Source organism: Myiozetetes cayanensis, unplaced genomic scaffold (assembly GCF_022539395.1).
Source record: "Myiozetetes cayanensis isolate MyiCay16 unplaced genomic scaffold, myiCay2020 scf1, whole genome shotgun sequence".
Taxonomy (NCBI): Eukaryota; Metazoa; Chordata; class Aves; order Passeriformes; family Tyrannidae; genus Myiozetetes; species Myiozetetes cayanensis.
In genome coordinates, this window is record NW_026086604.1 from 109,015,069 (window position 1) to 109,042,408 (window position 27,340).

A 27,340-nucleotide genomic window follows, 5' to 3' on the forward strand; every position below is an offset into this window, starting at 1 on the left:
TAACGACACTGGCAGAATGCAAAAAGCATAGATAACATTGTAAGTATAAAACAACCAGCATTCTTCTTAAGTGCCAGCTGAAAGAAAGTAGAACTGCTCTGTTGTTCTTGCCATTGAAGTTGGGACCTTAACTGTGAGATACCCTCTTTTTAACCTTGTCAAAAAAAATACAACACAGAGTCTGAATTTAATGAGTAGCATTTAGCAGTAGCATGCCTAGAAATACAGTCAGAGGATTCAAGATAATTTGACCTAAAAAAGCTAAGAGGCTTTGGGCATTAAAGCAGACTCTCAAATGTTTATCTTAGTGCAACAGTTTTGCCCTCAAAGCTACCCGGTGTGATTAATGTTTGCTGGAAAACATGCGCACAATACAGGGGGATAAAGACAGTAACTTTTAAATGCATCTCCTCCAGGGAAAGCAGATGAAATTTTAAAAACTTGCTTATTGTGACTACAAAGATGCCTTTAAGAAAATAAAGGAATGCTGTAGTTATAAAGGAAGGATGTAACTCAACTGTTAGGCAGAAAGCACGGGCTGCTCAAATTTGGCTATACATTACCGAGGTGCTGGCCAGAACTCCCTAAGCAAAGAGCCCCCCTTGAAACACAAGAGAGGCCAAACAGCAGAAAGATTCAACCTCTTAGTACTTCTAAGCATTCTGGTCATCAACTGAATTCTTAACCCTTCTACACATAAATGCCTTTCAAAAAAAAGCCAATATAGCTAATTACTAAGGGAATATTTACTCCTAATTTATAATAAATATTTTAGATGCACAATACAATTTTATATGAGTCACACATGTAAATAAACAACTATATCAAAGAATACAAAACCATTCCTCATCAATGCAGTATTTTTTTCTTTTATAAAGTTTGAAACACAGGACTTTTAAGTGTCCCAGTCTCAAGTGACAGAAATGACCTCAGCTATTTTAAGAAAATAAACAATGTCATGTCAATGTTCTGTTGTGGTATAGCTGCCCTGCATACTTCAAAAACACAACAGGCCATGAAATCAACCACCACCAAGTCCTGATATCTCACCTAATGACAAATGCCAAACTGACAATACTTAGACTTTTCAGGTTTCAGCAGATTAAACCATTTTCCATGAGAAAAGAACAGGAAAGTACACTTAGTGCACCCGCTGTGGTGGCAAGGAACAGATCAGATAAATCAATTCAGGTACCACACCAGGGTGGAAGACCAGAAATTACACGAACTTTGCCAACTAGAATTTTTCCAAATTTGGTAACCAGTCTGGATTTCATTGTGTTAGCAGAATGTTAAACTAGCCTCCAAGAAAAGGACTTTTTGTATCAATTCACATTATTTGGCCATCTATATACAGAGAACAAAGGAAGTCAGCTAAAGGCCTGAAGAAAAGGATTTGACTATACTAATTGTCTTAAAGCAAATTTGCAAGCATCATTAACAAGCTAAAAGCAAATCAGGCCATCATGTTCTCCACAAAGCTCCTAAAATAAAATTACAGAAATGCAAACTCACAAACTCAGAAGCCAAAAGGACCTCCAGACAATTCAGCCAAATACTTCCTCTCACATTTAAAGTTAAAACCTTTTTCTACCAAACCTTATTAGAATATATTAAGACATCTGCAAATATGTCCTTGGCCAAGAATAATGAGTTGTGGCACTTCTTGCCTAAGGATACTGTGGACCCTAAAGATAAAAATGGTTCAAAGGGGAACAGAACACTCTCATGGAACAAAAAATAACTGAAGATTACTAAACAATTACTAAACAGAAAGAAACTACATCTGTCTTAGAAAAATCAAAAGCTAAAAATCACTGGAAAGTATGGTAGTTCTAGAAGGAAGCACACTACCTAGTTGCCGCATTTCCCTGTTCTTTCCTAGACATCTGTTTGTGGATGCTGGTAGACACGGCATACCACCTTTGATAAAAGGTTGTTTTGTCCCTAATACACTGCATTTCTAATATGAACCAACACTGACCAATTTTCTCAGGTACAAAATCGTGCCTCCTTTATGCAATGTCTGATTTCAGACACTGGACCACATTATGTTTTTATCAAGAAGGTTAAAAGTTCTCCCACTACACTTTTATGCACAAGCGAATACACACCTGCATAACAAGACATCTCTCGACCCTTTTCTTGACAAGTTAAATAAATCGTCCCTAAATAATCTCTCCTATATTATGGCAGCAAAGGTTACAAAATACTGTAGTTTCAGACTGTCACCTAATTTAAGAGAATCATTTGTAGCTGTATTAAAAAGAACTGTGGATATTTGGACAAAAGGCTTTTAAATGTACCTGTGGTAGATACAGACTTCTTCTCACACACGCATCTTAAACGTGCATTAGCCAGAAAAACTATCAGAGCTTAATCTCTGCAAATTTTCTTATCTTCATCTCCTGCACTCTTGGTGTGCCATCACAGCTCCTTTCTGATTTCCTAATCATTTACACCAATTAAGAAATGCCACAACCAAGTTCCTTTGATAACACAAGTGCTACCAGTGCCCTCCTAAGGAAGCTGGCAGGTTGCTTTGAGAGGGCAGACATGAAATGGAGCAAAAAGCAAGTAAAAACTTCTTTCTGACTGATACCTGCTTCTAGTAAAGTAACTCAACACAGGGTCCTGCTTCTGTTGCCTGATATGGCATAGGGAGAAAATGGGACTCAATCTCCCACTTGACACACAGAGGTCATCTCTGCTCCTTCCTCAGACGCTGGACATCTTGTCATGCCCTGTTAAGGGATCAAATTTTCTGCAGTTCCTCATCATTTACTAGTTTCATTTCAGTCAAGTAGTGTCCATCTTTGAATAATACATCTCCACCATTGTTACAAAATCCTTAGTGAAAATATTACTTTCCTCACTTGTTATTTCTATGAAATACATAGAATAAATTTGGCTGGTGCTGTTCTGCCACACATGTATATTCAACTTGGAGTTAGAGCACTTACATCTCTACAAGTGAGAGAGGTGGGACTTTTTGTTTTAACACTTGCATGACATGTTTTCACAAAGAAAATCCCACATACAATTCAACATGTTCCAGAAAACAAATAATGGATTTTATTTTCATCTTCCAAAGCAAATAGAAGAACCCTCAGAAAACCTCTCTGACAAAATGTCACTCATTGGAAGTATTTTATCTTATAAATATGACCTTTCCTAATCCACAAAGAGCTTCACTATACCAGCTAGCTCAACATGGGGATGTTGGGCTGGATGACTTTTAGCTGCCCCAACCCACACCAATCTATAATTCTGTGAAGTCACAAACTCTTAAAGATCATGTTTAAATATAGTCTAAATATCAATCTGGATATTGGTAAAGGGCAAAATTATTTAAGACATTATAGCAAAATTCCTTATATTATGGATACAGCAGGCCTGAGAAAACAGGTGTTGACAAAGAACACAAACAAGTGGGTAGTGTTTATTCTGATACAACAGAGAAACCTATATCAGACATGACTATTTTTCAGCTGACACAGATGAACATATGTAGAGTTTGCAGAAGCCTTCTAATGCACTGGAGTTAAAACAAATGAAACCACCTTTGCTGGACCAGGCTGCTTCACATCCGTCTGTTCACTTGGAAGGTTTTCCTCAGCACAAATTTGACTACATTTAAATTTTTAATTATCGCAAATTTTGAGAAGCAGCAAAGGAGATCAAATGTACAAAACTAAGCTGCCAAATAACATGCATAAATTACAAGAATGTAAATGAAATATGAATTGATAATTTGTTCTAGAAAATTACGAGTGGCACAAAACCCCCAAGACAAAATCCAAATGCTGCCATATGCTGTCCAGTTTGTGGGAACTCAGTGGCTCCTAGGGAACAGTAATTTGACTAAGAGTCAGTCACTTGCACTACCTGCCAGGCAGGTGTCAAGAGACAGAGGCACTTAAAGACTGAAACCTTCTGCAATGCAGTTTTTCTCTATTTTTGGAGAAGGAAGAGCAACAATTCCACCCATCCTTAACTCCAGCTACGTGAGAGGATAAGGAACAGGAAGTCTAATGCTTTAAGGTAATTCATTGCTAACACAAATGATTCACAGAAAAAAAAAAAAGGTAATAATCTTCAAGAAGATTAGTAGTGCAGAGCAGTAGTTGGAGAACTAACTGCACAAACTGTCACTGCTTGTGTGATGGGGATCCAAGCCATGGAGGAGAGGATCCACCCTGTGACAGTCAAAGGACTGATCTCTGCAATAAAAGATCTCTTATGACATTAAATTTCAAACCATAGTTGTAACAGAAAGTATCAGGAAAGAAGGTGCTGGGTATGAATTCAGTAAGGGATAAATCAAAGCATCTGTAGAGTGTGTTTTCTCTCTTACTTTGCAACACTGTCCTTGACTGCACTGAGGGATTTTGCCGTCTGTTGTGAATTAAGCAAGAATGTCCTGCGTCTGTGTATAGACTGGTGAAACAGTTTACGTCTGGTTTGTTGGCACATCTCTGTGATTATAAAAAAGCTGTGGCCTGCACATTAAAACAATGCACCTCTAATTAATATATTCAGGTCAACATCACAGACTGAAAAACAGGGAAAATAATACACAATGAAGATAACAAATGACAATTTTTATCTTTTGAAAATCACCCCCCTCAACACATTTTCAACTATATCAGCTCTTTAGACGTTGGGGGAAGGTACAGAACTAGATACTTGAAAGTGCCAGAAGAAACTGTCCACGAAACCACCTTTACAAAGTACTCCATGATGAGAGTTTGAAAAACAATTGCTCTAGGTCTAACATACAAAAACCATGTGCTACTTAAGTCAAGTATATATGTAGGTATTGATATACACTCTGCAACTGAAACAAAATGTACATATACTAACCATTTATTTTTCTTTTTATGTTATTCAGACAAGCAATTACACCTCATTTCAGAACAAAAATGAATCGATATGGCAAGGACTTGACTATTTGGCACGAGTTTTACCCACCTCACTGAAATGGCAGATATATATCAGAGTCCCATTTCTCATGCCACAAAAGGTATGAGTATTCAAGTCAGCACCAGAAGCCACAGAGATTCTTTTCAAATTCAAAAATGAACAAAACCCCAGTGGTTGGATAGGCACTGTATCATAGTGAACACTTATTCTTGGAATCACCACGATCAGGCTGCACAGCATGTACAAAGACTCAGTCATGGTGCAAGTGTCATCACTAGCAACACACAGAAACGAACCCAGTTTTAAATTTTTGCCTCCTTTTTCAGGGTTCTTGCTTTTTGATCTCTAGTTAGTCTCAGAAAGAGTTCACCCCATAGACAGGATGACAGGTTTTCTTGGGAGGAAGGGTGGTACTGGTATAATCAGGTAATATATAAACATCTAAAATTTGGTTGAAATCATCATCTCTGAAAAGTTGAGATGCATTCCATCTACTGTCTTCCTGCCCATACAGAAAGCTTTCCAGAGTCAAGTTTAATTATTTCAAATAAAATAGCACTTCCTTTAAAAGGCCTATTGTTCTCACTGGGATCTTTTGAGGTTGCATAGGGAAAAGGATATTTAAATGGTGATAGGTGTGTAGGAGTCCACAGTTGCTTGAAAAAAATACTGTATTTTTTTATCATCAACTTCTATTCAGCTCTATAAAGGAAGTCATGAAAATATGGTAAGCGTAATCCTTGTGGGATTCTTTTCTTTTGAAGGAATTTTAACAAGAGAAGGTATTTATTTTTACTTCTTGCTCTAGTCCTTCACCTTCTCAGTAACAGGTACAACCATTACTTAGAAGTCTATAACTACAGACTTATGAATGTCCTGCTGAAAGCTGGCTACCAGAGTTCTTGAAATCAAATCTCACTGTGGCACTTTACTCTCATTTGCATGGGAAGTGGAATAGCCTGTTCCCTTGTATTCAAACCAGTACATATATAATTGGGATCCCTTCTGGGTTCTGACACTATGAAAGCCTGATGAAGCTGCAGTAGGCTTACAGTAGGAACAATTTTAACCTAGTTTTTACCCTATCCCCTTACTCCACGTTTCCTTGTTAAGATCGTATCCTATCAATGACCTGGGATGTCAGGCGTAAAGAGAGCACTGAACTGACTGATGTTCGTTCCACCACCAGGCTCTAAGTCAGGATTTGAAAAGGGTAGAATGGGTTATCTTTCCAGAGAGACTCAGATGTTATGGAAACAGAACTTGATGGACAATTTTGCCCCTGGTAATAGCCACAGAGAATGCACAGATTGTTGAAAAAGAAAATTACACCTGCTAGGAAGTTGGTGCACTGTTCGTTTCTGTTCCCATTAAAAACATATAAAAGCATCAGCTACCATCACATCTACATGTATCTAAAAGTTTATATTTATACTGTTAGCTCTCAAGGTTCCCACATTTAAAAGTTTAACTTATTTCCCACTAGACAGATTTGGTGTCATCTCACCTTCTGCTAAGTCACAAATGGGGACACAAAAATCTTCCTCCCAAATTAAGGGGCCTTTGATTTTATTTTTTTTTCTTAAAGAACCATCATATATTTTTATTTTGCTAACACTTCTATAGTGAAAGTAATTTTCATTAACATACTCTCAAGCAAGCTCTGGCATTAAGAGAATTCATGTTTAAAATACACAGGTAAAACTATGTTTGAGCACAATCTGTTCTATGATTGGGTGCAAGTCTTCCTATGCTTAAAAAACTGCGTTACCAAAATATAATGGATCTTACTTGAATTATATCCCTGCTGCAACCAAACATATGTAAATGTTATACTGACATGTCTTAAAGCATTCTACCTATTCACTCTGAAAAAACTGCATTTGTGAACTTGCATTTACAAGTTTGGCCTCTTAAAAAAACTTAAAGCAAACAAAAATGATTAGTAATGGTTCTATTTTAACATGAACTGTGAGTTATGTCTGATTACACAAACCAGTGGGTCTACCAATAAAGGTGCAGTCACATATTTTTCTCAGAAAAAAATGAGCCTTCGTCAAAAAAAATTATTTTCTTTAGAAAAAAAATTATATTTAAGGACTTGTTTTGTGGGGCTGTGGCAAAACATAAATAGTTCATTTCATCACATTGTGTTTTAACCTAAAATCAATGTTTAAAGTCAAGTTTTACCAGTCTTTCCTACAGGTTGCTTTTGCAAATCTTTGATTATTCGAATGAAATCTTTTCATGTCAGCTACTTGTCCTTCTTGTCTGACTGCAGCCTTATGTTTGCTCAGCATTGACAGGGAACATGGAACAAGCTTCTAATCCTTTTATTATCAGTTTTGAGGCAAGTCCTGAACCTACAGGTCCCTCTAAATTCTAGCAATTACAGTAGAAATAATATAGTAATAAGGTAGAAATCCACTGAGTCTGTTTCAGCAAACTGTCTTCAAGAAAAACCAAAAACTGTCTTCAGTTTCTGTTTCGCAAGATAAATAAGCAGGACATTAAGAATTAATGATTCGAGCTCTCCCAATGTTAAACAGTTAAAAAGAAAGATCCTGTTCTCTTTCTTCCCCCACCAAAAAAGAAGGGTAATTTCTGAGGCTCACTCATAATTCAAGCAGCTATATTGGCCCATCACACCCACAGTCACATTCTGAGACCCATGATACGTTAGTAATTAGAAAATCTCTGCAAGAACAACAGCTTGAAGAGCTGCAAGGAGCAAGTACAAACGTTACACAGTGCAGAAGACCCTTAAGTTAGCAGTACCCCTTTGTTTTGCTCTGAGATAAAAAAAGCTGTTCTCAGAGAGAACACTCTAGCAGGGCAGGGGTCAGAATAGCATATTCCTCCTGGAAAGGCCATGATTAGCGCTAGCTGGTACTATTCCTAGGGGAAATGGCAAGGTTCAGCAATTGCAGTCAGAAACCAGAAAGCTTTGTAATTACTAGAGCTGCTGCAGTGCTGTGAATTGCAATGTTAAAGCACTGAAATTACTTGAAGCAGAATGTTTTCACTGGACAGATCAGCAACTTTTGCATGCCAGAATACCTGCAGAAAGAGGGAGAGTTTTTAAGCTTTCAAAGCTTTCATATGACTACACCTGGTGAACAAACACCAGTCTCTCTTTGTCATTGTCTCATCATCTTTTTCAGAAAAAAGCTAATTAACACACTGCAAGAAGTGTTTTGAAGAAGCCTTTGGTCAATGAAGATGATGCAGAGATCAGTAACACCATTCTTCATGTCTTTCATTTCCTTGAGAGGGAACTGAGACAGGAGACCGTTTTCAGGAAATGCATGATATCGCTGGAGAAATCCTACTGAAATTTGCACCTACTGTTGCTTAAAAAAACTTGTTATTCTGCTGGAAATCATTCAGAAAGAGCACTACTGACTTACAAACACCTAGATCTCACTCTAAAGCAACTGAAGCAATTGTTTATGGATATCCAGACTATACCACTGCCTTTAAGCAATTGTATGTGGACAGTGCAACTACCAAGGGAGATACTGCGTGAAAGAGCAAAAGGTCTTTTTCCACTTGGCCCAGGCTGAATAACTACACTGCCTTATCTCTCTCTAAACAGAAATACACCAGGGAGGAGAAAGGAAGCTTATTTTCACGGCTGGTGTTCAAGAAGCTTGACCCTTTTCATTGCTGTCAGTTGAGGAAGGATGACAGCTGTCAACCAGGTGACTCTTTGCTGGTCACCTATCTGGAATCTCCTTCTGGTGGAACATTTACAGATGGACACCAGATATCTAACAGATGGATGCACTTCTTCAGAGGAAGCACTGAAAGGCTTCACATATCAGAAGGAAAAGGCATTCCTGTTAAAAGATCGTGGCCACCAATGGTTAGAACACTAAAGAAGGAAGCTAGAGCACAGGGATGACTGGAAGTTTATACATTAGGTCCACTTGGAAGTAAGGGCAGGGGGTGGGGAGGAAACTGGGAAGGGATGCACAGAGCAAAAAATCATGCACATCTGCATTTCTGCTCCAGCTTAAGGACAGTTTTTCCCCCTATAGTTCCTCTGAAAAAAGTCAATTCTTGCACTAAAATGTATTTCTCTATTGTTGCTATCAGAGCTATGTGTATTTTGCTGAGATAGTGCAGAAAGAGATAATATAAGAAAAAAAATCTTTACCCAATTTATATAATTCAGATGCTTTAAAGCAAAAGTACCACAAAAAACACAATCATTTTTACATCAGTAAACTTCCGTTTTCAGAGCTAGCATTGATGTTATATAACGAGTTGAACTTTGTGAAATGATAGGCCATTCCCCATCATTTAAAACTTCATCCTTCCTTGAAAAATAATTATTAGTTAGACATCAGGCTGGAGTTATTACTCTCTGTATTTCATTATCAGAAAATAATTACTGTATTATTTTTATAATATTATAATTACTTTTTCCCAGTTTGTCTCTCATTTGCCTTACCTGGGTCTAGTTTCAGTGCAGAAAAAGGTATTTATTTGATGTTTGCCTGAACTGGAAGAAGGTAATACTGGGCAGATCTCCTAATACTTGAAAATATGACTGTAGTCGAGTCCACAAGATGCAAGTTATGCTATTTAATCTGTGGTTGTCTTGTGTTTCTAGAACTTAGACCTTTTCTAAGGATACACTGCTGACCCTTTTCTCCAACCAGGAGGGCCTTCTGTCTATTCATAAAGCTTTGATCTATCCAGAAGCTGTCACTGCCCTGAAAATGCTAGACAATGATCTCACACAAGTTTTATCATTGGTCCAGTGTATGATGTAGGCCAATGGTAATTCCAGAACCACTGAAGAATTAACAGACTATTCCCTGGTTGCCTGCAGGCACACTTAGACTTGGTCCTCCTTAAAACAGGGACTAGACCAAAGAGCATGGCATGCTTCTGCACTTGCAGCACATAGATGCAATAGAGCAGTGTACTGCAAAAGTGCAAGGGCTCCTCACCCACTTTACCAAACAGTTACTTCCCTAAGAGGGATCACGATGCTCACCAGAAAAGGGCCCATCACTCTAGTGGCAGACAGTACCCGTTTCTAGTTGCCCATTATTCAGGTTTTCTTCCAGGTGACAACACTTTAGGGAATGTGAAAGGAATTATTCCTGCTCCTCTTCCAAAAATCTGGATATTCTCTTCAGCCCTCCATAAAAAGTTTACATTCATTTATTCTCTGCCCTGCCCCCCCTCCCCAGATAGAGTCTAGCCAACCTCCTCTACCATTCTTTACACTGAAGGACATCAGGGAAATCTGAAACGAGGTCTAGAGACGTAGCATGTTTCCCAATCTAGATTATTATGAGCCCTTCAACAGTCTTAACACAAACTATGGAAAGAAATGTTTGAAATAAACATAAGTTCCTGAAAAGCTTTCTTAAAGTTTGAGAACTTCAAAACAAGACTGACATTCCAATATAAAATGATTTCTTTTTTATTATGGTATTTTTCACCCTATAGCAGGTTTTTTTTTAGCAAGCTCAAATGATGACTGCTCATCTCTATTAAAGAACTGAGACACTCTATTCCCTAAGATCCCTTTCAAATAGACACTCAAGTCTTCAAATAGATTTGAACAGAGAATAGTTACAGTCCCACTGCACCAGGTTAAAAAGCAATTAGCTTAGCATTAATGAAAATGTAAAGGTACTCACACTATCTAAAGTTAAGGATCCCAAGCAAAATCAATAGAACTGCTCAAAGCAGCTGTATTAGGAGATCTTCTCCCCATGCACCACATATGAAGCCTAATAATCTACTCTGGCATCTCAGAGGTTTATAGTCTGCCATTGTAAATACCCTTCCAGTAGCAACATCCTGAGACAGCAGTACTCTAAAAGATCATATGGTGAAACACAATGGACTGCACGTCTGGATAGCATCAAGAAAGGAATGCAATGCATACTTACACAAATGTGTATGGACCACTTTTTCCATAACATTTCATCCCACGACAGACATTTATGCCTGTTTTTTTAAAGAGTTATTTTGGGGGATTTTGTTGTTCTTTGTTTTTTGCTTGAAAGTAAAATATATGGTATAAATTACCACGCTGACTCTCAGTAGGAGGAGGAACTAGAAAATGTGCTTCTAAAATAAATGCTTCCGTATCTTTTTGCACCGTCCATGTATTACTTTTAAATGCACTTTTAAATTTCACTCAAAAAATCTCCTAAAGGACAAGAAAAAAAAGCCCAGATATCTACATGTCTATGGGATACATAGCACAGTTTCAATCAGAAGAAATCTAGAAAGGTGATGGTAGACACTTGTGTTTAAAGTACCTACCAAGGCACCTGAAACCCAGTCAACAGTCTTCCCAGATCCTGTAGGAAGCTTGAAAGTATAGGTGAGAACTAGGGCAGGCTTCTGGTTCTTGCTGAAATTCAGACTAACTTTTACTTTTCACTACTGAATTAATGAAGCAACTTGGAAGAACTGGGAATCAGGCATGTATTATTGTAGGAATACACAGATGCAAGGACAGGAGATGAAGACCCTACTGCTGACAGCGCACTCATATTGAAACAGACTCTGCATATATTCCAGTCGGAACATTAAAAACCCACGGTGACTGACCATATTCACTTGACCTTAAGTTTCTGGCAGATGACCTATTTTTGCTGGTCTACAAAATGAAAACAGAAAGAACAACTGAAATAGAAATGTAGTCCTGTTCCTTTTAATATTATCTAAAAACCACATGAGACCCCGACCAACTCTTGTTAACGTCACATCAACATACTAGAGAAAAGCAAAACACAACTATCAGGCATTAGATTCAATTGTAATTTGGGTTTTGTTTGTTATGGTTGATTAAAGACAGCACTGACCTCAATAGAGATGTTCTAGAATCAGACAAAACTGTAGGATTTTAACTAGAAAAGGCAGTGTATTGTTTACAGGCTCAGTTTGTCCAGAATCAAGAGATCATTTTGTCACATGCAGCTACAGTGGATGCTTTAAAAAGTAACCTTCCATTTTACAGAAATAACAGTATAAAGGAGTTTACACATGTGTATGTGGAGCACACAAAGAATATGTTAATGCAAAACCATGCTCTGCAGTGTGAAAGTATCTCAAATAACAATAAATAGGTAAACCAGTCTCTGCATCTCAGTGTTGGGGGAGGGTTCTGTTTTCCGATATGTAAGATAGCTTAGAAATTCTATCTAGCATGGTACAGTCAGAAACTCCTTGAGAATGCTGCCATTGCAAAACCAGCTCTGTAGAAGCTCTGTATCCTACTGAAGCCATTCAATTCTTCATCTCTTGTGATCTCCACCACTCTCAGTATGGAATCATTTGTTAAAACAGAAATTCTCAGTAAAACAATCTAGTTCCTTATTTTCCTAAATCGCTTTGGAATGCCTGTTAAGTATATTGTAAAATATACTTTTTCAATGCAATAAAATGAGAATATTGTATGGTCAGTAAAATAAGACAACATTACCATACCCTCATCCATACTTAATTCACAACACAATTATTTCAAACATGTTCAGCCTGTTTACAATTTCTGATTAATATTTGAACCAAGTTAACTGTTTACTTGTGGTGGTATTTCAGCAATGAAAGAAATCCTAGTGTTGCAATAACAAACACCTCCAGGGGATGAAATGAGGTTTCATAGAGCCCAATGTCCTTCAAAAGTGATAATATAAACAAAACATGTTTGCACACACAAGGACAACAGACATTACAAGTTGCTACTTTACTAACCATACCAGGAATTTCAAGATGTCTGAAAAGGAAGATTATTTTCCTGATGTTGACTTTCACACATTAGTGTGTTGAAATGGCAGCTAAATAGGTTAAAACTCTCTGCTCCACTTCTTAAGTGATGATGGATTAACAGAAAACGAAGCAGTACCTGAAATGTTCGCTTACCTGTTGTTTGAGAGCCTCTAAAGATTCAAATTCCAATTTGGCGAGTTTCACCTGGATATCTCTTGGTTTATCCGGAATTACAAATGCCATGATAAACTTTATCGCAAGTAACAAGTGCTGGGGAAAAAAAAAGGCAAAAAGAAAAACATTGTTCTATAGAGTTTGAAGCATGGAGAGAACAGCATAATATTAATTCCAAGTTTTAGTAATAGAGGTATAAACAATGATTTCTCATGACATGTACAACACAGACAGCTTTATTATAACCACATTAGATCTCAGCTACTCTGTATTTTTTTCTATTTACAGTCATTCACAGTTTGAATATAAACATAGTTTGGCTTATTTTCATAATAATCCTATTTTTGCTATATACTATAAATTTCTAAATCAATTTTGTATTTGTGATTCCAGGCAAAGTAATAGCTTTTAAAACATATTATTGGTGCATCAAAATTGAATTATGGCACCCAGTAAATACAGTTTCACAGTGAATTTTTTATGTGCATGTATATATACACATATATAATTACATATAGTCGGATGTAATTATAGCAATATGCATACATGCATGCACACAAATATTATGTATTTCATGATACAAATGAAACAAGCTATTGTAAAAATATGAACAACTTCTGCCTAAGAGAAGTTATTGAAACGTAAAAGCACTTCTGAGAAAACATCAGAAGAGAACAAAACAAATTAAAATATGACCCTTAAAGAAGTGGCACACTCGTGAACAGAAACTTTCGGAAAATGGAGAAACATTCCAAGTACAGGAAACCAAATTAGTCATAATTTATTGCAAAAGATTATAATCTTACTTAAGAGAAAACAGGCATGAAGTTCTTTTGAACATAGTCACTGACCAGTTTTTAAATTTCACTTAAGTACGCACTATTCCCTTTATCTTACCAAAAACAAGTGCCAAACTGTCAAGTCAGTGGTCTTGTTTCTTCATTTATGTCAACTATAATCTAAATAATAATTTAACCTTCTTCTATCAAGGGCTGAGCTAACACAGGCTGCATTTTTGACAGCAGGAACTTGGTCCTAGCTGAGAAAACCCTGACCAAGATAAGGTAACACTTAAATATGTGCTTAACTTCAAGCACGTGCTTAAGTTCCACTGACACGATGATACTCATGGAGGTGCTTACAATTGAGATTGCATATCCAAGCTACTTAGCAAATTCCCCAGATTTTTTTTTTTTTATAAAATGGAGCAGATCAGTGTTCCTTTCTGAAACACATTTTGCTGAACTGTAAGATCTTGATGGACTTGGGCACCTGAATAACAATGTAACAGATTCAAAATCCCTGAGATTCTGAATTATATAAGCTAGAAGCTAACAAAGACACTACAGACCTCACAGCAGTGGTAGTGAAACGCTAAACAAGCCAAGTCCAATAAATAAGAGTCAAAGTAGGAAGTCAGATAATGGTAACAAGTAAGAGAACAGTAACAAAGAGCCATATGCTCAATTATTTTTTAAAATGTATTACAGAAACACAGTAGGTCCAGGAAACAAACAGTGCAAGGATAATGTTCATTTGTGCTAGAGATACCCAGCAATAAAACATGTATCAGAGCCAGCTTCAGAGGAACCTTTTAAATGTAAAAAGGTAAAATGCCAAAGACAATAACAAACCAAACAATACTCCTATGCAGAACAGAATCATAAATAATCACAGGTTGAAGGGCAAAAACTAATCTACAGATAAAATTTTGGTATGGAAATGTGAAAATAAAGAAGTCACACTGGGAATAACTCAAAACTAAATAACAGGATTAGGCTAAAAATCTTATACTTGAGACAAAACTAGCAAAAATTGAGAGATTTGGAGAGGGATATTTATTTGAAAAGTTACAATGAACAGTTAAAAAAGACCTAGCATCACACAATGGCACTTCTAGCTGCCCAAAGTCCTTTGGGCTGGGGTTCATCTCACATTGCTTAGCAAAAGAAAAAGATTGTATTTTTTTTACCATATTAAAGAGTGAGAATCAAATGTTGGAACTGTAGTTATTGAAGCACTGTTGCTTTGAAAACATAATCCAAACTAGTAACTTTACACAGAGACTTCAAAATAGCTCCAAATGTAAACAATTTTTAAGAAAATAAATAAATTTCAAGGAAACGTAAATGAAAGTATGGAAACTTTTCCCCTTTCTGATACAGATGACGAGGGAATAGAGGAGATATCTCAGGAAACCAGAACCAAAACCAACAAAAATACTGCAGTTAATCCTGGAAAACACTGTATCTTTCAAAATAGCTTTAGAAGGCAACGTGTTTTAATTACTTCACTGTGTGAAGAGTTTTATTGCAGTATCAACTAAACAGCTGCTTGTCAGAAGTCATTTTTCCTGCTAGCAGAACTCAGCCAATAAACAAAGGGATACAGGCTTAAACATGAAGGTAGAACCTCTGACTCAGAAAGTCTAAGTCTTCAAGCCAAAGAGGGATCAAAAGCTGGAGTACAGATGTGAAAAGCCACTACTGCTTGCCCCACTGTCACTCTCTTTCCTAAGCATCCACTGTGAGCCATGGTAAAAAAAAAAAAAAAAAAAAAAGACATCAGAGCAACAGCCTCCCTTGGATAACATTTCCAGCCGTTCCTATTTGCAATTTTGGAGGAGCATTAATAAAATTGTCAAGGTAACTGGCAGACATGATGAATGTGGGCCATATGATCCACAAAAAAAAAAGCATCTATTTTACTAGCAGTTTATATTGCATTTTGAAATTCAAATTTTGAAATTTCACTAAGGTAATGTGAGTAGTTAGACTGCAATAGAGAAATTGAAGGAAAAAGCAGAGAGGAGTGGTTGAGTTCATTACATCATTCACATCCCATACTGATATCTGAATCTTGTTTTAGTATAATTCCTGCAAGACATCTGCTTTCAGAAAATAAATGTACAATATGTATCACCAGGAGACAGCAAGATTTGCTTTTGTTACACATACACTACTATGAATATGTTATAAAACCAAAATACTGAAGTTTATCAACATTTGCTACACTAGTGTGAATGTATTTGTTCAATACTAAAATTTCTTCACAGAGCTGACTTGTGTTTTGTTTTTTTTTGTTTTGTTTTGGTTTTTTTGTCGTTGATTTTTTTTGTTGTTGATGTTTTTTGTTTGGTTGGTTTTTTTTATTTTGTTGTTGTTTCTTTGGGTTTTTTTGGTTTGGGTTTTTTTTTGTCTTTGGGGGGAGGAGTTGTGTTAAACCAGGTTATAAATCCAACCATTATTTCTAACTGCAACCATTAAAAAGCAGTGCTGTTTCCAAGAAAATGCCCTTTATGATTACAAGAGGACTATTACACTGCGAGAAAAACCCAGGGTAACATTCCCACAAGCTGTAAGCTCTCCAATGCCAACAGCAAAGTCCCCTCTTATTTTGCAATCTGCCAAGCGGGCACAGAAACAGCACTGAATCTCTTCCTCCTGATAAATGCAGTGCCATCGAACTCTTTGTGGTCCTGTGCCAGGTGCTGAGAGAGCCAGAAGAACTATTCTGTTCTGCAAAGCCACTGACAAGAGTGGAGGCAGCAGCTGTGTTTTGCACCAGTGGGTCCCCAACTGCGCCTCTTCTAAAACAGAAAATGCAAATTAGGGTTAAATTCCTGGAATTATGAACAGCTAATTTGATTTCTATAGTGGTTTTACTGCAGCAATTCCTGACAAAATCTACTCAACCAAAGCAGAAAAAAAAAAAAAGTAAGAAAAAAAAAGAACAAAAAAGAATGTAAGCAGTAGCTGTGTTGCTGATAAAGTGCACGTCAAGTGTCAGCTTGGATAGACTTTAATAAAATTTTGCATCAAAAGGCTATTTTTGAATCTAATATTTATTGAAACTCTCAAATAAAACCAGAAATCTGGGTCTAAGCCAGGCTAGAACCAGCACGTACTATGACACAAGGTAGTCACTGGTTACTAACTCTGCACAGGTGAAGAACCCTACACAAAAGCCAACACCTGAGAGTGGCACATCACTTGGAACCTCTGTTCTCTGTTGGCATATGCAAAATGCCTTTGCCAAAGGAAAGTATCAGTGCAAGATCATGTTGCTGTCAGACAGAAGGCAGGGAGATCATTAGCTTCTTTGCTTAGGACTCTGGATCACAGCATTCTGACATTACACTAAGCTAAGATCAAACACTAAAAAAAAAAAAAAAAAAAGACCCAAACCAACTTCTGTCCTTTTGTGGCAACAGTTTTTAGCTTTGAGGGTCTTGTATCTTTTCGAGAGAATAATAAAAGGCAAGAAGAGAGTGAAAAATAATTCTGTCAAGGGAGCAATACAGGTAAAGAAAAATTTTCATAAAGCTCAGGAAGTTCAATTAAATTAAATTGTCTTTAATAGACAGCAATAAATCTATGAGCAAATATTTCTGCAATACATAAGAAGAAAGCATAACCAAACTTTCCTTCCCTCTTTTAGACTGAATTGGTTTCAATACAGAGTCTTGCTAATGGAGCAGAATTATTACAGCTGAGGGACTTTAAAAGGGCCTTTTCTCTGCTACTCTGATAAATGCTCCTTTTAGAATCACATATTCCATATATTATTATGAAATTTTTCTTTCAAAATTTCATTTTATCCACAGACATGTCCAATATCCTGCAGGAGGGAGGAGAATGATAAAAAAATTATTTAATGTTGGTCCTCTTTCAAGACTTCTTCACCTCTCCCTTTCAGCTTGAGACTGTGTGTTCTCTTCCCACAGACATATACAAGCACACACTTAAGAGTCCTGAAGCCTGCCACAATCTGTAAGCTCCACCTACCTTATTTATTCCCAAAGCAGCATAACCCATCTGTCCCTCATTTCAGCCAGAACAAGTTTTCTTCTCCTTCCTGCTGAAACTCCAGAGAAACACTTAGGACCGAAGTGCAGCCTTCCTGCCTCTGATCCAGTATCTCTTGCCACTCCAACATAGTGATATCTGTCTCAGCACTCAACTGGAATATGCTAAGCAGAGGTGAAAAGTTCATGCTGATGTGCTCCCTTAAGGCTCTACAAAGCACATAGACCAAAGATGTTTCAGAAACTTGTATCTTTACCAAGTTTGGGCAGTTTTCTCACAGGAGCACCATAAAGCATGTTCTTCAGATCAGAGTGAGACTTCTGTCAACCTTCCCATTGCTACTTCTGAGCACAGATACATATCTCTTCCCAACATAATAATCTTATTTTTATGTATTTATAAATAGACTATATTTATATATTTTTTTTTATTGCTAGAACTTCAGCTTTCATAAAAGGTGGAAGGCGTTTATGTAAAAACGCAAAACCTCAAAACTCCCAACAACCCATCCAGCAGGGTTAGGCCTGTCCCATTAAAATGTGGCTGAGAGAGATGCAAGTGAACAGAAGCTTTTTATAAAATGCGTCAGAAAGCGTAAGCAGAGACAGCATTATCCGGTCCATTTATTATCTGTAGCAGAACATCCATTTCCTGCTCTTGGATGATGAACACACACACACAGAGACCTGCAAAGGCTGCCCAAGGAAAACTGGCAACTACGTTTCTGACAGAACATTTCACAGACCATGAGAGGAGTGCGAGCAAATCACCCATCTCCTACTGATCACACAAGCACATTTGTGAAGCTTAGCCCTGCTCAATGTTTAGTTTTAAGTCTATGAATATATTTATGTTCAGAAAAACATTTAAGACTGAAAATGCCCAAGTCATTTGCTGAATCTGGATCTTAAAATTCAACTGCTGAATCACAATGCCTTTTTTTTTTCCCCTGAGGGTGCTTGGATGTGGCATGCACTAAATTCACGTGTTTGAAAGGAAGAATGCTGGCTAGGCATAGCGTCTCCTCACATTTACACTTCAAAAATTATTTTAGTTAGTGCAGAAATCCTGGTATTTTTATTACCAATCCAATTTATTACCAATTACCAATGTAAAACAAGTAGAAATCTATGATGAAAAAGATACCAGGCTTTACTATGCAGTTCTGAGGTATATTTCAATCATAAGTATTAAGACACAGCATGAGAATCAGGGTTCATTTTAGCAGCTCTGGCCCCTAGGAACACTGAAACACGTCTCTTTCCTTGGTCAACAGCCTCCAGACTATTGAAATGGCTTCTTTCAGAAGAAGTAAATTCATTCTAAATACTGCAATTGCTTCATATACTATCAAAATAGAAAAGACAAGACATTTCCAGACCAGTACCCCTGAGCAAGTGACTAACATGTGTAAGACAACAAGAAAGGTGTTGTTGGTTTCTTTTTTTTTTTTTTTTCAGAAAAAGTAAAGATAATCTCTAAGGAAGTAGACTCTGTGTTCATGTTTTCAGGAAGCAACTGCAGAAGCAATGAGTTCAGCAAAGCAAAAAATAAAATATTGCAAACATCATCTCCCAGTGAGGAAGCTGGTCTCTCTTGACCTTACATATTTTTGTACTCTCCTTCTGTTTTCAGAAAAGGCTCTGTTGGAAAGCATGCAAAGCAAGCCATTCCTTATTTCTGAAACTCAGTCCTGCTCTTGGGCAGTTGTAGGAAGTATTTAAACCAGATAAAATTTAAATATAAGTCATCAGGGGAAGTCTATTTAATAAATAAATATTCTACCAAAAGACATACTAATAAACTTGAAAGCCTAAGTAATCTGATCAATTACATGGTTGTGACTATTCTGCTGTCTTATAGCACATTATGTTTTCTAGTAATTCAATAATTTATAAAAAACAAACTTTCTAATTCTTTATAGTTTATTTTTACTAATGTTTAAACTGTAGCTGTTACACATCATATTCAGTTCACTAATGAACTGAATCATTATCTGGTTTTATTAGACTTCTTGAAAGATTTAGAAGCCCAACTGTTCTCTGTAATTTTCTCCAACAATAACAATTAAGATGTGAGGCAGCACAAAATCTGTAAAAATTTTGTCACCAACTTATTTGACACTGCAAAAAAAGCAACTAGTTCATTACTTCTCACCACTGACATATCTGTTCAAGGTTTTTTGTAGATCTTTTACACTAGAACTTTAAGCCAACTTTCAGATTAGTTCTTCAAGACTGAAGCATGAAAAAAACAGGGGCAAGAGCTAGAAGGGAGGGTGTTTCCCCCCTCTCCAGGCAAATTGTCATTTTTGTATCTATCACTACAAATTAATGATTCAGCAGGTTCTAGAAACACCTGCTGAAAGGAAAAAATTCTAAATAAAAGATCTTCTGATAGGAGTCTTGTACACAGACTTCTACCCGCAGCTTGGGAAAAAAAAACAGCTACCCTAATAATCTTGTTGTATAAACACAGCATATTCTGTGATCCAAAATATTTTACGACACAGCACACTTGCAAAACTGTGTGTATAAAAGTCTCTTTAAAACTACAGTATACACAAATGAGCATTTCAGAAATGTTACAACAACATGATTTTTCTCACATTGTTTCATCCTGTAGTCAATTCAAAAGACGTGAAAAAACCCACCGTAGGTGTAAATTTGTCTTGGACCTTGTAAGTATTTGCTAATGGTTAATTTTGCAGTAACCCAACAGTCTTGAAAGCGGCATGATAATGCACCCATCTCTATGTTACCATTTGATAATCCTGAAATGTTTTGGCACAATGCTTATCTCAATTTGTGGCCAGCGTTTAATAGGAACTGGGGTAAGAGTTGCCAAAAGCCAAATTACCTAATGCTGCATGTAATGAACAGCAGAGCTTTGATCATGCTCTGAAATAAATTCTAAGTGAAGAGTGGAAAGAAGGATGCCCATGGAATTAAAATTGACAGTATGATTAATAGCAAGCCATATGAAGTGCCTCTTAGCTGATTGCTAACATTACATATTGGCTCCCGTTCTGACAGGTATAGTTTATTGTCAAAATGCCCTAACGTTCCACATCAATGGAGGGAGAAAAAAAAAATTGCCATTTTCTATTAATCTACAAAACTTACACTTCTTTTCACATTTAAGTCATACATTTTTCTCTATGAAAAAAAAGTACAAGTAAATGACATCACATGTCATTGTACTTATGCATTGTAAGGAATTCTCTTTGTCAGGGCTCTGAAATTCCTTCTTGGCTATCTGACTGGATAACCTGTGATTAGTAAGGAGATAAGAAGCATTATTTCTGTCAAGGGTTTGAAACTACTGTAAGTTAGCTCAGCGATAAACAGAAATTGTCACCTACTGCAAGCATCACAGATTTTAAGAACTCTTTACTCCTGCCTCAATCAAACCTCATTTGTCCTAGTCCAAGCCAAAGTGGACAGGTATAAAACTCCCAACTGATTTTTGGACAGAATCAGCAAATATATTAAAATGTACACACGTGAAAGCAAATCCACTATACTTCAACGAGCCTTACAGATGGTTTTCCCAAAGTTTTATGCTGGTTCTGGAGACTGAAAGACAATTAGACTTGTCAGTCTGACATTTTTCTTCACTTTATGCCAGAAAAATGTGATGTTGCATCTACATTAGAATTTAAACTATTTTAAACATTGAAATCGATGTTTTTGTCTGTCCCCTTGACAACAAGAACAAAAATGGCAACTGGGGTTTAGTTTTTAAGAGCAAAGTCTCAGTCAGTTATTCTTCAAACATGATAAACACTTTAGCTTTTAACTTTGAGTAACAGGTTTTCCAAGCAGATGCATTGCATTGTATTGACAGCTATTTGCTTATTTCTCTCGCAACTCCCTGGCTTTACATGCAAGTCTTACGATATTTTTGAAGCTGATTCACAAGAACAATCATCCTACTGAAAAAGTCTTCACGTCACAACTCCAAGATAAATAAAGAACTGTAACTGAATGAACATATTTTAAACAAAACATAGTGTTAAAATGTTAAAACATTTGTTAAAGATGCAAATGCATCTTTATTGAATGATTCAAAATTTTATTGTAACACACAGCTTTCTTCCTACTGTATTGTATTCATCCTATTTTAAGCAGTTTGTTTAATTCTGCGAAAGCTAGTAGTAAGTAAATTCTATAGGACATGGCACACTTTTAATCTGGACCAAAAGGTGAATCATGCAACATTATTTAATGATCAACATGTCACATCCATGACTCAACAGAGAAAACCAAATGTTATTGCAATATATCATACCGTAAGATGCAGATTAATTGTTGTCTCTCTTCATGTGCAACTTTAATCAAAACAAATTAATTGAAATGGGTCCAATAAAACTAGCTCATCTAAACCAATTGTGTAGGGAACAATCAAACTAACAGTCTTCATACTGGAAACTCATCACCTGCATTTTTTCCTGTAAAAACTACAGGGTTTTCTTCATCAGAACTATGCAAAGTCAAATAATCCTTTTCTTTTCAATAAAGGTCAGGAGAAAAGCTTTCTATTCAGCTGGAGTATTTTAATTAAACATTGCAGCAGGTGTTTGGATATGCTGCCAACTCCTAAAAAGCTTTCATAAAAACCGTTTCTTTAAAAAAATAAAGACCTGTACATCCTCCTCAAGCCCTCTTTATATGTCTGTTCTTTGAATAGGTATTCATAAAATTACGTGCCATTTTCTCTGTTTTGGAACACCAGTACCTGCCCTTGCTATAAAAAGATTTCTTCATCAAAGCTGCTGGAAGCGAGCCATGCAATTCTCACATCAACTTTTATGGCCACGGCAGATCCCTGCAACAGACCACAACCCAGAGCTGTGCCTTAGCTGCTGACCTTCAGCTTTTTGGGAACATAATTGGTCTGTTCAAGCTGACAAAAAGAGAATCTTTAACTGTGAGCCAAATTCACTTTTGAGACAAAACACTGCAGTTAAAGCAGAACTCTTTGTAAGTCATATGCATGTAGTCGAGTTTTGCAGTAATAGCACATCTTCCAACTTTATGGACTCACATAAAAGCAGCCGAAGGAACACTTCCAGAACTGCTTATTTTCTTAAGGAATGCAAAGCCCATTGAAAGGCGTGGACCTGAGAAGAGTGGTGGGAGGGAACAGAGTGGAAGAGAGGAAGAACAAGCTATGATCTTCACAGTGGCAGTCAGTGTTTCCATCAAGTCATTTCATCAGCTGAGAATGTGAGTCAGAAAGTGAACCCCAAAATAAAGACTAGAAAGGAGTAATTCCTATACATTGGTATAGACATAGTTGTGTCAGTGCTGTACTGTTCTCCAAAACTAGACTTCTGTCAGCACAAATACAATGCTTATGGCTTGACAAATTCTGTGACATCTCAAAAAAAACCTCTGGATTGAAAGGAAAATGCACTCAATTTTACTCTCATAATTCTTTCATGTCATGCTGGAAGATCCTACTTTTGAATACTCTTTGACTGAGAATTTTTTTTTCCTGTGTTTGAGACATACTGATATTTCTTCTCCCAATGCTAGATGAGAAGTTAGGAAAAGAATGTGAATAGCAAAACTGATTTATGAGCTTGTTTGTTATCTGACATGGCTTTAACCTTTTTTTGCGTAACAGTTTACTATATTAGAAGATAATTCTTTAATTGTTATGTCACAAAACCCCACACAACACCAAGTATTGCCAAATCTCTCAAGCATTCTAGGACAAGTACTCCCACTGTATTTTTTTTAACCTCTTTGAGAATATGGGGAAAGACTTGTTTTGTACATAAGGATATGTGTCTTTAGATTATCAAACAACATTGAGTCGAGGATATTAAAAAAAAAAAATCTAGGCCAGGAGGTTTTAGAGATTTCTCCTCTCAGTAACAGTTCTTAAAGAGCTTCTAAGGGAAGAAGGCAGGATTGCAGCAAAGAGTAACATTTTGAACCCTGAAAATTTTACCTGTTCACAGTGTTTTGCCTGTTCACAATGTTTTGCCTGTTCACAGTGCTGTTGTTTTGTTTGTAGTTCAGATTCATGTGACTAGTGAGGGAGTTTGTTTGGATAAAAGATTTGAAATGCTGTGATCTTCAATGATTTCACTTTTATAAATATGTATCTTTTGAAAGCGGAAATTGCATTATTTTATCAGTACTGCGTATATTTAGAGGTGATCGCCTGCCTCTGCACCCCAGGAGTCATCTTGTCCCTTTTGGAGACTGCAGGTCTTGGAGATGGTAAGCTGGCTCACATTGCTGTTTGGGAGCAGTGAATCTGACTTGAATGGTGGTGCCTCACGGCGGATTCCAAGGCACTCTCTGTTTGCAGCAACAGCCTTGCCCTTGTGCACCGGGTTTGCTCAGTCCTGTAACTTCACATTCTTTTGTCTTGCTCTGTATACTTCTCCCATTTGTCCTGAAAAACTCTCCTTACCCTTAGCACAAAAAAGGAGCAGTAATTTGCTTTGTTTACAAGCAGAAGGAAAGGCAGCCGCTGTGGAATACTTTCATTTGCAGCACTTTCTCAAAGAAGAAAGAGAATCACTTTTTGGTCTGGTCATAAGGAAAATTAATAAATACAAATTGTCCCCAAATTCAGGAAATAAGTATCTGCTTTTCGTTAATCTATCTGTGTAGACTAAGGACTGGTTCATGACTCAAAGTCTGTAGGATACATACCTCTGTAACACCATCATCCTTGTTCACAGGAAGGCCAAATCACCACTACAAGAAGTTATTCCTGTAGTGAGGTAATGCCTCTTCATGGGTTTCTCTCATTCTCAGACCGAGTTTTGAAGCAGAGACATGGTCATTTTTTGTACCATGTTACCCCTTGTAATTACTAGCAGCAGGCCAGTCACAGGTATGGATGATTTCTTTCTTCAGTCCTTGGGCTTTTCAGATTCACGAGACAGCACTGGTCAACTCTGTTCAGATTCATATGTGAAAAGTACCTTTCTTGGATAATACTGAATGGTTCTGGGTTAGATAAGATGACTTTGCTGTATATAGCAATTTAAAATCCATTTCCATTAAGATGCATTTTAGCATCCCAGATACCAGGCTCTCTCAAGAGACAAACAATGTCTTTACTGGTCAGCAGATATATACCTTGCTCACTTCCAATGGGAACCAGCATAGTAGCCTGTTACCTCAAATCTGAAAAGCACCTGGGTCCTTTTCACAGTCTGCAGAGTTGTCAAATGTAAAACAGACAAGTGCCAAATACTGTATACTGCTTCTGGTTTTGTTTTACGTGACCATGCAGGCAATGATTATTTCTTTTTACTGCCAACCTGATCTTTTAAAATCAGTCACTATGTTTCAAACACTCCATCATTAAACACATGGCACATCTGTATCCCCGTATTTTATGCTGGCTCAGGTTTCTAGATATTTCAGGTTTTCTATTATTGTTTTGTGGGGGGGAAGGATTTCTTAAAGTAATTTCGCATCTTCCACATTGCATTTACTGATTTTTGCCTAACTCCTCTCACACAGACAAAAAGCATTAGTTAATATGGTTCAAAGCAAAAACATTTGGGGATCACTGACATCCAGGACTCTTCTGAAGATATAAGCCATTCCTCAGAATCATTATTCTTCCAAGATGAACACTTAAGACTTTGAAATCAGAAAAACGGTGAGAGTTTCCTTGTCAAATTAGGTTGCCTGAAGCGAATATAAAACATGCTTTAGAATTCTAAAACATGATTTCTAAAGGAAAGAATGCCATTGCGGAAAGGTTAATTTTGCTATAACACCGCAGGACATACAACAGAAGTTAGTTTAAAAAAAAAAACCAAACAAGATACAGTTGCATTGATCAGAGAGGTGTTTCGTTACCCTGTTCTGTCAGAGGCTGAGCCCTTGATCTCATTATGGACATGCTTGGCTGTTAGTATGGGCAATCTTTCTGACAATGCTTTGCTTTTGAGAGACACAGATTTAATTTATTTTGGTTGGGTTAAAAGTTCACATCTCCCTTTCTTTCCCTTCTTTTTATTCTCCACCATGACAACAATCTTATCTTCATATGGCCTATTCCAATTTTTGTGCTTTGATTATTTTTTTCAAAGTTTAAATATATATGGCTGACCTTTATTTTAATTTAAACTCGCCTTTATACTTTTAGGATGTTGTCAAACTGGTTATCTCCAAGGGAACTTGCTGTTGCACAGTAAAACTAATCTTTTGTGCACTGTCAGCAACAGGATATTTGCTTAATAGGATGAATTACTGGGCTTCTCCAATCAATCGGTAACTCACACTGGCAGTTCTCAACATATTGCTTTTAGAAATGCACCATAAAGACTTTTCCTATGGACACAGGCTCCTAAGGTGCTATGCCTCTGGAGCCCTCAACTCTATTCTCTATATCGGATATTAACAGCAAGGATATAGCCATTCACACAATTAATATGCTGCCCCTGTGTAATCCAAAAGACTGATGAAGATCACCCATCATTTACATCCAACACAGTAATCCCACTCCATTCTAAACAGGATACAGTAAAGTTTAGCATCTAGCATTACTGCAAGGATTATATTCAACCAACAAGGAATTTCTATAAATAGGAGACCTAGGGTGATGGTTCACATTTTGTTTTCAAGTGTTATGTGTCTCTTCTTTCTAGATATTGGCACAGCAATGGCATTTTTTTAAAAAGGTTCATTTAAAACTATACAATTTTCTGAATATATAATACTGTTTATAACATTACACATAGATCTGTTTTTCAGATAGCATACCTGTCTCTCTTAAATGCAGAGAAGCAATAAAGGAAAGACAGTCGTTAATTTTCTTCAAATTTCATGCATACTTTTTTGTATACAACATTTATATACACTTTCTGAAAGTAAGCCAGGTTAGACTGTGTCACTGGGAGTACACAGTTATCAAGCTCAGGGATCACCTGCTTTTTTTCTGTAAGGCAATAAAGAGTTGCAAAATCCAATTTTGCCAATAAAACCTTCCAACTGAATATGAACGATTAAAAATCACAATGCCAATCGAAGCTTTGGGCTTGTTTTAAAGTTCTTTCTTTTCCCTTGATGCAAGGCTTGTATTCAATAGCTCCACAACAAACAGGTTAGAAATGCCAAGCAGGTCTGCTATCTGAAACACACATGCTGTAACCCTCAGTCAATAATAGGTCTAGCAGAGATGACAGCACAAACCTCCATTACCTCTGTAGTGTATCATATTTCTTCCATATGTGCACTTAGATGCTTCCCAGTGGACAATCTATTTATTCTTCAATAACCTGTATGAACTTCTGTTATAATTTTCTAAATAAAATCTCTACTTCACACAAAGTTACTTTATGAATTTTGCTTTTAGATACTCACCTGCAAAGTAACCCCTTTGTATCTGAAAGTGCTTACAACTGAGCAACACTCCATCGTGAAAGCAAGGCTTTTAAAAAGACTAAAAGCATCTTCACGAATACTAGCTTTGTTTTTATCTTGTGTGATTATCAAGACAGCTTTCGATCAGAAGGGAGTAGATTTGCATTCCCTTGCTCACTTACTCTACTTAAGCTTAAACAGTGCAAATGGCCTTTGCTGCTCCTAGTCCCTCAGCAGACCCTTCACTCAGTGCAGAGAGAAGCCAGCTGGAAGCAGCAGCCTTCTCACTAAGCACACGCAGCGTGCAGGGGTGGGCCATGTGCTGCATAA

General features: G+C 36.9%; 1 protein-coding gene across 1 annotated transcript in view; it reads right to left on the reverse strand.

The window, feature by feature from the left end:
• ANO10 (anoctamin 10) overlaps nt 1–27,340 on the reverse strand; it is a 121,811-nt gene that overhangs the window by 29,806 nt on the left and 64,665 nt on the right. The window contains 1 exon segment of the mRNA XM_050325467.1: nt 12,829–12,945. Within this exon segment, the coding sequence (XP_050181424.1) occupies nt 12,829–12,945 (117 nt within the window).